The sequence below is a fragment of the Dipodomys ordii genome, unplaced genomic scaffold (assembly GCF_000151885.1).
Source record: "Dipodomys ordii isolate 6190 unplaced genomic scaffold, Dord_2.0 Scaffold10, whole genome shotgun sequence".
Taxonomy (NCBI): Eukaryota; Metazoa; Chordata; class Mammalia; order Rodentia; family Heteromyidae; genus Dipodomys; species Dipodomys ordii.
The window spans coordinates 23610561-23621744 of NW_012267226.1; the positions used below are offsets into that span (position 1 = coordinate 23610561).

The 11184-nt window shown below is 40.6% G+C and overlaps 1 protein-coding gene across 1 annotated transcript; it reads left to right on the forward strand.

The window, feature by feature from the left end:
• The first annotated feature begins 875 nt into the window (after positions 1-875).
• On the forward strand, positions 876-9243 carry Mmp13 (matrix metallopeptidase 13). The gene is made up of 10 exons (XM_013009551.1): positions 876-1008; positions 1096-1337; positions 1897-2045; positions 2206-2331; positions 2815-2976; positions 4788-4905; positions 5722-5855; positions 6976-7135; positions 8374-8477; positions 9102-9243. The coding sequence occupies exons 1-10, from the start codon at positions 889-891 to the stop codon at positions 9200-9202; spliced, it is 1416 nt and encodes a 471-aa protein (XP_012865005.1). The 5' UTR covers positions 876-888; the 3' UTR covers positions 9203-9243.
• The last annotated feature ends 1941 nt before the right edge of the window (positions 9244-11184 follow it).

The following is an 11184-nucleotide window of genomic DNA, read 5'->3' on the forward strand; positions in this document are numbered from 1 at the left end:
TTGATGAGGATTAATTTTCACTTAAACTAGTTTGCATTTCCAACCACTTCTTTAAATCAGCCCATTAAATTTGAAGGGCATGGAAAATATTGCTCTACCTAGTGATATCACCAGAGGGCCAAAGATAACAAACAGGATTTTATGATATTGAGTGCATCAAATTCCAAAGTGAATAATTTCCTGCAGTGAAGAGCTCTAACACAGCACCTCTGTACTGGATGAGGGATGTGGGGGGCTCAGCTTTTCCATCACAGGAACTTGAGATCCACAGTGGGAAGCACTTCCAGGAGGCTGTCAAAAATTCTGCCCTAGGATCCCCCTCCCCACAACACGTCCAAGGCTTTAAGCTTGGATCTGTGCTGTTCCACAGCCCTCCACAAAGTCAGCCTTTCCCTCTGGACACTCTGGAGAGAATAGAGTTGAGGCCGTGGTGGGCTGTCAGCGTTATGGAAGCAGGACCCGCTGCCTTTTTATGATATGGAGATATCATCTAGATAGTCTACCTAGATATTCTTATTATGAAAAAGTCCAAGTAGCTGCTTTCTTACAAAAGGAAGACGACATTTTTTTCCCCAGTGAAATGAAAAAGCTACTGCTCTCTGCCTTCCCACGGAACCCATAAATATGCTGACACTGTTTATTTTGCCAGATGGGTTTCAAGACCCCGTTGAAACCAGAGATGCCCTCATTCTGCATTTCCCTAAAATTCTGCCACAAAACCACACTTGGGAGGAAAGAAGGAAAAAAAAAGTGGCCATGCAAGCATATTTACCTTTAACTGCCTAGAAGCAGAAACACATCCATACATGATGACTCACCACTACAGGCCTATAAAAGTGAAGGGATTTGCTATGGAAAGGCAAGTCTTGGGCAGCACAGCCATACAAGATGCGTCCAGGTGTCCTGGCTGCCTTCTTCTTCCTGAGCTGGGCTCACTGTCGGTCCCTGCCCCTTCCCAGTGGGGATGATGACAGTGACTTGTCTGAGGAAGATCTCCAGTTTGCAGAGGTAAAGCACCCTGCCACCCTGGAAACGGAGAGCATCTCTTAGATTCCCTTTTCTTTTAAAAGTAGGTGACCTGGGTTTCTTTTCTAGCACTACCTGAAATCATACTACCATCCTCGGAATCTTGCGGGAATCCTGAAGAAGTCGGCTGCCGGTTCCATGGTGGAGAGGCTCCGAGAAATGCAGTCATTCTTTGGGTTGGAGGTGACAGGCCAGCTTGATGATAATACCTTAGATGTCATGAAAAAACCAAGATGTGGGGTCCCTGATGTGGGTGAATACAATGTTTTCCCTCGAACTCTCAAGTGGTCCAACATGAATCTAACCTACAGGTAAATCATAGACTGTATTTTCTTAGTATTCGTTAGTTTTGTTCTTCTAAGCCTAAGTCTCTGATAGCAATTGGAAATAGCTTCAACACTGTTGTTGCGGTGGACTTATAACATCTATTACTGTAATACCAACCCAGCAGTATCTTTCAGTGGACAAATCAAATACTCCCTTTAGAAATAGAAAGTAAATAGGAGTAAAAGTAGATTCAAGAAACTCTGAAACTACTTCAGTCATATTTATCATATAAATGCTGAGAGGGAGCACTTTTTCTAGAATATCTACAGGGCTCTTTCACTTAATTTGGCTGTATCAATATAATCCCAAATTTCTAGCATGCATTTGAATATTTCACATTTAAGCTGCCACATGGACAGTGTTTGGAGTTGCTTAAACATTTTATTGAATTTTAGGCTTTTTCTCCTAGTATGACAGCATAATTAATTAAACCTACCTTATAAAGAAGCTTTACTTTCACTTAGAAAGTAATATTCCAGGAAAGCATATTCTAAAATAGCTTTCATATTCCCAAGTTTAATTGAGACTTTCTCTGCTGAACAGAATTGTGAATTATACTCCAGATATGACTCATTCAGAAGTAGAAAAGTCCTTCAAAAAAGCCTTCAAAGTGTGGTCCGATGTCACCCCTTTGAATTTCACCAGAATCCACGACGGCACAGCTGATATCATGATCTCTTTTGGAACTAAAGGTAATGATGAAGAATCATTTGGGAAGCATTTTTATTGGTTCCATTTCTATTTCTTTTGTCATTCTTCACTTTTATAGCATTCAGCAAAACGTTGCCAACCCCTTGAGACAGATACCACTTACTGAAGATATCCGAATCTATTCTTTGCTTTTATGTGTAGAACACGGCGACTTCTACCCATTTGACGGGCCCTCTGGTCTGCTGGCTCACGCTTTTCCTCCTGGGCCAAATTATGGAGGAGATGCCCATTTTGATGACGACGAAACCTGGACAAGTACTTCCAAAGGTAACACACTCATCCGAGCCACAACCTGCTGCATATGACCCGTGTGAGCTCACCGACACAACCTGCTGCATATGACCCGTGTGAGCTCACCGAAGGTCACGTCTGCCACCTGCCTGGGAACAGGAAGAGAACATATGACCCGTGTGAGCTCACCGAAGGTCATGTCTGCTACCTGCCTGGGAATAGGAAGAGAACAAGCAGGACTCCTATTCTCTTCACAATAAATCCTTGACTAATCAGATGAGAGCGATCTAGTGACATTACTGAGGGCAAGTGACGAATGGTATAGGCAATTATAACCAGAAAGTGATAAAATATTGACAAGGAGTGAAGCAGTCATTTGACTGTTACTGAGCAACTGATTATTAATTTTAAAAGCTGAGTAAGAGAATGAGAAAGAGAAAAGTGAGTTGCAGAAAAGAATCATTCTTCCGTTGCCTGTCCTTGGTGCAGTTTGCTCACTCTCGCCTGGTTCTCTTGCAGGCTACAACCTGTTCCTGGTTGCTGCCCATGAGTTTGGCCACTCCTTAGGGCTGGACCACTCCAAGGACCCCGGGGCACTTATGTTCCCCATCTACACCTACACCGGCAAGAACCACTTCATGCTCCCCGAGGACGATGTGCAAGGCATCCAGTCTCTCTACGGTAACTCTTAATTGATCATTTTATAAACAAAATGTACACCAGAAAATGGACACTTGAAAGGGGCGGGGCAGGCTTGAGAGGGGTGGGGTAGATGAATGAAGAGAAGAAGGGAAATGCAGTCAAGACTCCAATGTTTAGCCTACAAAATTAAGAAGAGCGAGGAAAGGGGTTGGGAGGGATAGGTGAGAACGCTGAAAGGGGTGACATTGATCAAGGCTGCTTTGTGAATGAAACTCCTCGGTGCAACTACTGGAAGACAATAATAAAAATAGTAGGATAAGCAGAGTAGATACTTACATTGACTATCTAAATTACTACTGAACTTACCATTCCCAATAATGCTGTCATTGACAATACTTTCTTTCCAAATCAAACTACTTATTCAAGTAGAGTATAGCCCACCTGTTTAAGATGTGACTCTTCCTATTTGTATTTTATTCATTGCAATACACACTCATAAGAAAGGAAGCTACTTTATTCCTCCTTTAACCAATTAACCAAATAAGCCCTATTTTGCTAGAGTACAGCAATTTATTTATTTATTTGCCTGGGGCTTGAACTCAGGGTCTGGGTGCTGTCCCTGAGCCTCTTTGTGCTCAAGGCTAGCACTTGAGCCACTTGAACCACAATACCGCTTCTGGGTTTTTCTGAGTGGTTTATTGGAGGTCAGAGTCTCACAGACACAGCTGCCTGCACTGGCTTCAAACTGTAATCCTCAGACCTCAGCTTCCTGAGTGGCTAGGAATAGAGGAGGGAACCAATGGCAACTGGCCACAAGTATACTATGTAGTAGTGAACTCTAATACTGCATAAACTCAGGCAACACAGTTTATGGAAAAAGCATGATTTTGAGCAGCTTTCTAAATTCTGGGTATTCTTTCACCACTCCAATTTGCCCTAGAAATTACTCATGTGGCCTTTGCAATTGTTAAATAATATCTACAGTGACCGTGTAAGAAATGCTTCTTTTTTCTTGTACATTTTTAATAACATTTCAAAATAATTAAACCTCAAAGCGGACATTACTTATGGCCCACTTGCTACAAATAGAAGTGAGTGGCCCAGTCAGCAGCGTGACCATGTCTGGAGGAATGTGGCCGGCCGGCCTGCCCCCATCACCTCAACCCAGCGCTTCTCCCCTGACTTAAATCTGCCATCATAACCAGTATAAGTAAGGGCAGGAATGGGGAGGCAACCCAGGAAATGGTTGAGTTGATTTTAAGATTCTTACTTCTGCTCTGCTGAGACAGAGGGGCTGAAGACAGACAGAGGTAAAAAAGCCGTGCTGGGCCACTACTGCTCACACACCCCGCCTGCCTGTGGAAAAGCTGCAGACACATGACCAGTCACTCAGAGGTGCTGGGGGGGCAGGCTTGACACAGAGATGCAGCTGCCGAACGGCAACCTGGTGACACAACATCATCTGATGTTGATGGCTGTCAGTCTAGAAAGGAGTGAAGACAGGGCTACCACAGGGCCCGGGTGCCATCAGCCATGGCTTAAAAGGGAGCATGAACCTCCAAGGTAGCCATGCGACTCAAGGGGAATGTTCTCAGTCTTTTGCTTTACCTTTCTGTCTCATCCACCTAAAGAAATCTAAATTTATGGTCCAGAAGAATCTAAAGGGTCCTAAAGGATGAGAGCAGAGTGTAGTCCCCTGTGGGACACAGGTAGCTGGAGGAAGGAATTAGGGCTAGCAGGTATCTGTGTGCAGCCTCGGGGCTCCATGTCCTCCCTGGAGACCACCCTTCCCTGACCCAGTCACCAGGAAGACCACCCTCAGTAACTTCCCAGTTCTTTCATCACTGCAGGCCCAGGTGATGAGGACCCCAACCCTAAACACCCCAAAACACCTGATAAGTGTGACCCTGCCTTGTCCCTTGATGCCATCACCAGTCTCCGAGGAGAGACAATGATCTTCAAAGACAGGTACTGAGACGCCGTCACCAGCTTTGCATGTGACAAGCATTAGCTCTATCTGCCGAACTATCCAAACTTTAAGAGACGTCTTGGAGAGTTTATTTGCATATTTTAGACATGCTGATGGGTTGACATGTACACAGTGGCTGTTCTTAACATTGTGCAGCTTATAGGTTGTTTCTTGTAAAAATAAAATTGGCAAATTAAAATTAGAAATTCTATTTCTCTGAAAAGCAAATATGAAAGAAATCACGAAATGACTAATTTCGTGAGTTCTTTTGGTTTGGAAAAACTGATTCTGGATGTATATGTTGGAATTTGAGGGGAAAAAAAGAGTACTTTCAACCTAAATTTGAAGATAAAAGTTAAGTCGTAATTTTCACTTAGCGTGCTTTTTCTTTATCTGCTCATCTGCACATTCATTCATTTGTTCTTCCCTCATTTGAGACCCATCAGCACCGCCACCACCTTGATTATTCAACAGGACATTTTACTCCTGGTGCCCCAGGCCATGGGACCCTGGATGACACTGTTTATGAAATTCGTCTTTTCTTTCTAGAGTCCAATGCTAAGCCTGCCATATTTGCTTGCCATGTGCAGGATAGCAAAATTGAATAAAGCCTGCTCTCTACCCTTGCCAGCCTTCCCTCAGCCCTGTGATATTTCAAATGCGAATGCCTTAGGTGAGAGTTAGAGCTCTGACTCAAAACTGACACTTGAGACTCCCCCCGAGCTATGCTGATGTGGGCTGAGCTCCCCCTCTGGCAGGGTACAAGTATTGCACTAAATGCCATCGCAAGCTGTACATGTTTACTCTTGCCGTAGATTCTTCTGGCGTCTACACCCTCAGCAGGTTGACGCAGAGCTGTTTTTGACAAAATCCTTTTGGCCAGAACTTCCTAACCGTGTCGATGCTGCATATGAGCATCCCTCACGTGACCTTATCTTCATCTTTAGAGGTAAGCCTTCCCGGGTGAGACTTCGCACAGGCCAGGGGAGGCAGCGATGAACTTGGGTTACCAGTGACTTAGCAAAACGATTGACACTAAAAAATTACCTACATGAAGAAGCAAGTGTAACCAATGAAGAGCAGAAAGCATCTGAAACCATTCTACAAAGGTTCCTAAATTTGTGCTGTTAAGACCCACAGGTTATTATCCATCATATCCATTCTTTACTCACAGCCAACATTTAAGTTCTTTTCTCCTACATCTTCAAAAAAATTGTTGAGAAAATTTAACAATGTGCTTTGCCAGGGAAGGAGGGAAATATTAATCCTAACTCCTTCTCCGTACATAAATTTATTTCATTTCTAACTTTTTCTTCTAGTTCTTCACTGTATTTTTACATAAAATTATGGAACATTTCCAAATTGTTGCTCTATACCCATGGCTATAATTTGATGCTAGTTTTGCGTAACATTCTACTGATGCTATTTCTATTGACTATTATTTAATGCCACAACAAAGTTACCTTTGAATGGAGGAAATAACATTCTGATTGGCATAAAGTTTGAGTTTTAATCTAATTTATTCTCCCCACAGTGCTGTTTCTTCATGGATTTTCAATCTAGCTACAAACAGTATTTGGAGGCAATAAGTTGCCAAATTGTCATATTTGTTTGTATATATTCGTAATTAGAAAGTTTGTATCTTATTCTTTTTTGTGCTTGAAGAATGTTCAAATTTCTATGTTTCATAAACATGGATTTTTTTTTTGGTCAGTCGTGGGGCTTGAACTCTGGGCCTGGGCACTGTCCCTCAGCTCTCAAGCTCAAGGCTAGTGCTCTATCACTTGAGCCACAGTGCCACTTCTGGTTTTCTGAGTGGTTAATTGGAGATAAGAGTCCCACGGAGTTTTCTGCCTGGGCTGGCTTTGAACTGTGATCCTCAGATCTCAGCCTCCTGAGTAGCTAGGATTACAGATGTGAGCCACCGGCACCTGGCCTAAACATGGAAATTTTAAGTAGACACTAAATAGTCCATTTCTTAGAAATAGTCTCCTTTTGTTTAAGGTAATACCTACATCCATGAACCCTAAGCCTCAAGGATCATAAACCTGTTCTTTCACTTATCCTAGGTAGAAAATTTTGGGCTCTTAATGGTTATGACATTCTGGAAGGCTATCCCCAAAAAATATCAGAACTTGGATTTCCAAAAGAGGTTAAGAAGATAAGTGCTGCAGTTCATTTTGAGGATACAGGCAAAACTCTCTTTTTCTCTGGAAACCAGGTCTGGAGGTATGGCAGTACTACTCTAAATTAATATCTACTCTAAATTATTGTATCACAGGTTATTTATGGTCCCTATCAACTCCTTTGGCAACCTCTCAGACAGGTATTATTTTAAAGAAATCTCAAGCCCTCTTGAAAACATGCATACACACATACACACACATCATCCCTGTATATATCATGCTTGCCTTTTGACTTTTCATTTATGACAATGACATGACTCTGTCTAAAGAGGACTGACAACTGTGTCTGGCACTACATTTTGTGCCCTGTACTCCGTGAGCAGTACATGAGTCGCTCAGGATAGATCGCTCATCATAGTTCAAACACACAACACTTCTACATCCCTTCAGCTTCTGAGGACATTTTCTTTGTTGGCTTTCCGTGCATCTCTCTCAAAAGTCTACCTACTGGTTACCATTTCAAAAACATAGTCTTTCCCAATCACCCCACTCAGAAGTCATTGCCCTGGTTCTGTACTCTCGTGACACTTTCTGTCTACTCCCTTGTGATACTTAGCTTCTAAGGCCTAAAGTTGCAGTTATGTACATACATGTCCAAGATATTACCCTCTTACTTATTGAAACACAACTAAAGGATTCAGGAATCTTTTCATCAGTGACTGTAGAAGCTTAGAGAAGAGAGCTTCTTCTCCTAGGTTAATTTCAGGATGTATTTTGTTGATCAGGTATGACATGAGCAGGGAAGAAGAAATATGAGATAATCTGTTATAGAAAGATATAATTACATACTCTTTTGACTTTTGCTACAGAAATTAAACCTTGAATATTTCTGTATCCATTACTGTATTTAGCAAGTTGGAGATCAAAGGATAAGCACAGAATACATAAGCATATTTATTACACCATAAAACCCCTTCCTAATGATATATTTTAGTAACATAAATAATTGGTGAACTGGAAATGAGCTTATGACTATCTTCATGCATGTGACCTTTAAGTGAGTCAACAAAGACTAACCAAGCATCAGAGTTGTAATTCCTCTTGTTAAAGGGCTACAAAATGGTAAAACTCTCACCAACTTTGAAAGGTGCCACAACATCCATTGCATTGTTTTTCATTAGTATGTACTAGTTGTACAAAGGTGTTTTCCTTTGGTATTTCCATACACGTATATGCTGTTTTTTTTTCAAACTCAAATTCTTCCACTTCAGCCTGCCCAGTAGCTGAGATTACAAGGTAAACACTATTGTGGCTTAATCATTTCTTTTCCTTATTAAACAGTTATGATGACATTAATCATATTATGGATAAAGACTATCCCAGATTGATAGAAGAAGAGTTCCCAGGAATTGGTGATAAAGTAGATGCTGTTTATGAGAAAAACGGTAACTATTTACATTGCATTGATTCTCAAAAAGATGTTCTTTGGTCTCAAAAAACTTTTCCCTATTTTAATGATGGATCTAGAATGTACTAATAACTATTGGGCAGCTAAGGGACTAATCATCAAATGTTATAGGATAATATCCAGTATACAGACAGCATGCAAAAAATAACCTGCTTAGAATAAATGAGAATTTTACTTAGTTAACACTTCTGTGAATAAGGGATACTAGGTGTTACATGGTAGGTAAAATTACTCATAAAAATGTCAGGTTGCAAAAGATATTTCCAGAATTCAAACTAAAGTCAGGTGCAGCATGATTTACATATAAGTAAGCACCATAGCTAATTCACCCATAATTTACAACAAATAATTAATATCAATTTTTTTCTTCAAAACTGGAATGTATGAAAAGACAATTCTAAGCAACTTAAGACCTCTCAGAATCTTTATCCCTCTTTGTATCTTCTTTCAAACTCCAAATAGCACATTTAAGCTTTAGTAGGGCAGTGGTTGGAATGCTAAAAATAAATGAAATCCTACAGATGGGATGCTCAGTATTTGCTGTAGGAAAACCTCCGTATTTTCTAGCTCTGACGTGCTCCCCATGTCTTTTATCCTCTAGGTTATATCTATTTTTTCAATGGACCCATACAGTTTGAATACAGCATCTGGAGTAACCGTGTGGTCCGTGTCATGCCAACAAATTCCCTACTGTGGTGTTAAGTGTCTTTTAAAAATTATTTAAACTCTGGAGAACATTTGGGTGGGGTGGGGTGGGGTGGGGTGAGGTGGGAGAGGAGATGTACTGGGGGAAGGCTTAGCTCTGTGAGCAAGCTGCAGTAAATTATCTTTGAGCAACTGTGAGGACTGTGGCTGGAACCACAGTGAGAAGTTTTACCGTAATGAAACAGTCCATCCAATGATCACTGGCTGGCGTGTGTGACAGCCTAGCCATCACTGATGATATTGCCCACAGTGAAAATGGCATACATAATTTGTTGATGATGGCACACTTATAAAATATATGTATAAGGAAACTTAGGAAGGTGTTAGTGTACATCCCATTTATATAATTCTGAATTGTCTTTGCTAAAAACAAGTATGAACTCACATAAACATGGGAGCATAGGGTAGTGATGTGTGACTTTAAAGTAAAGGGAACTACCTGACACAAATGGATTGCAGACAACTTCCCTAAGAAGCAATTTGTACTGAGACTCTTGTACTGAGAACATAGCATGTGTATATGCCCCAATTCACACAAATACTAAGAAAATACCAAGTCACTAAAGAAAGGAAATAAACTGATGAGAAAAAGGAGATGTGGGTTTGGAGCCTGGTTATCACTTTCAAAGACCGCCTTCAAGTAAAACAAATATTTCTTTTGCTTATTGACAGAAGATAAGGAAGAGATCTCTTTTTATTAAAATATCTCATGTCTCTGAAAAGTCATACAATAGAAAAATGTTGTAAAAATCTAGCAAATTGCATCACTTTTTTTTCCTAAACCATTGATTTGTTCACAGTAATGTTTCAATGTTATATTATGGACCTAATCATTGTAATAGATAAGCTATTTTTCCAAAGATTTGTTGTAGTAGGAAATAAAAGTTATTTTATAAATTGGAAGTATATATGTCAAAACGGACATCCAAAATGAAGAAAACAGTCTACCAGGTTGTAATCCTCCTGAGAATGCCTTGGATGGACACTTGGCATTTACTGGATCTGTGAATGGAAACCAAAGGAAGAGCTCTTGTGCTGAGAGATCTTAGCCATAAAAACTCAGGCAAAGAAACTGTTTATCTGAAAGTATTTCTGTTACTTCTAATAAAAGATATTTTTCAACAGACATTGTTACATGTACATTTTATCTTTATGCATAATTTCAAACTCTCTTCATACACATTCCTTTTCCCCTTCTTTCATTCCATCCTTTCTTTCCTTCTTTCCTTTATTTTCTTTTTTCCTCCCTCTGCCCCTCCCTCCTTCCTTTGTATTTTCCTTCTTTCCTGCCTTTCTTCTTTTTCCCTTCTCCTTTCTCTTCCTCCCTTTCTTCTTCCCTCTCCTCTAAACTTAGAATTAAATGTACCAGGAGATATCAACAAAATGTCCAGCCCAGTACTGAAAAGACCTTCTTTCTGGGGCAGCTCCATATATGGACACCACTGTCTCCTCAGAATCCTTCCTGCATGAAGTACTATTTGTTCATAAGGGGAATGAGCAAAAGACCTGATTCTCAGGAAGAATGAATTCCAGATCTTACTCTTCCTTGCACTCTGCACCAGACACACACCTATATAGATACAGATATAATATATAAATACACACAGTCGGGATTCATTCTGACCCCTGGCTCTGCTGCACTCTCAGTTACACATTCCCAATTGAACTGATGTTGCCTGGACTCGTGCCCTACAACTGTGGCCAAAACATCATTTGGAAATTATGCCAAGATGTCTACTTGGAAGTTCATAGTGGAAGATGAGGGGATTTAAAGGGAGCTTCGCCTGAGTTGAGCAGATGATCCTAATAGAATCTTCTATGAAATGAATTACAGATAAAATACAGATAACCTATTCCCACAAGTATTCCTGAATGGAGTTTGGAAGCCAAATAAGTATTTTATGAGAAGTAAGAGCTAGTATCATGGGCAAAGGCACTGAATTTGAACCAACTGCAGCTAGTAATGGTCTCTTCATAGA

Excerpts from the sequence above, each read along its gene's own strand:
- Mmp13 (XM_013009551.1), top strand. The coding sequence starts at position 889 with ATGCGTCCAGGTGTCCTGGCTGCCTTCTTCTTCCTGAGCTGGGCTCAC. Across the intron at positions 2,046-2,205 it reads GATCTCTTTTGGAACTAAAG|AACACGGCGACTTCTACCCA; the intron begins GTAATGATGAAG and ends TTTTATGTGTAG. Across the intron at positions 8,478-9,101 it reads TGCTGTTTATGAGAAAAACG|GTTATATCTATTTTTTCAAT; the intron begins GTAACTATTTAC and ends TTTATCCTCTAG.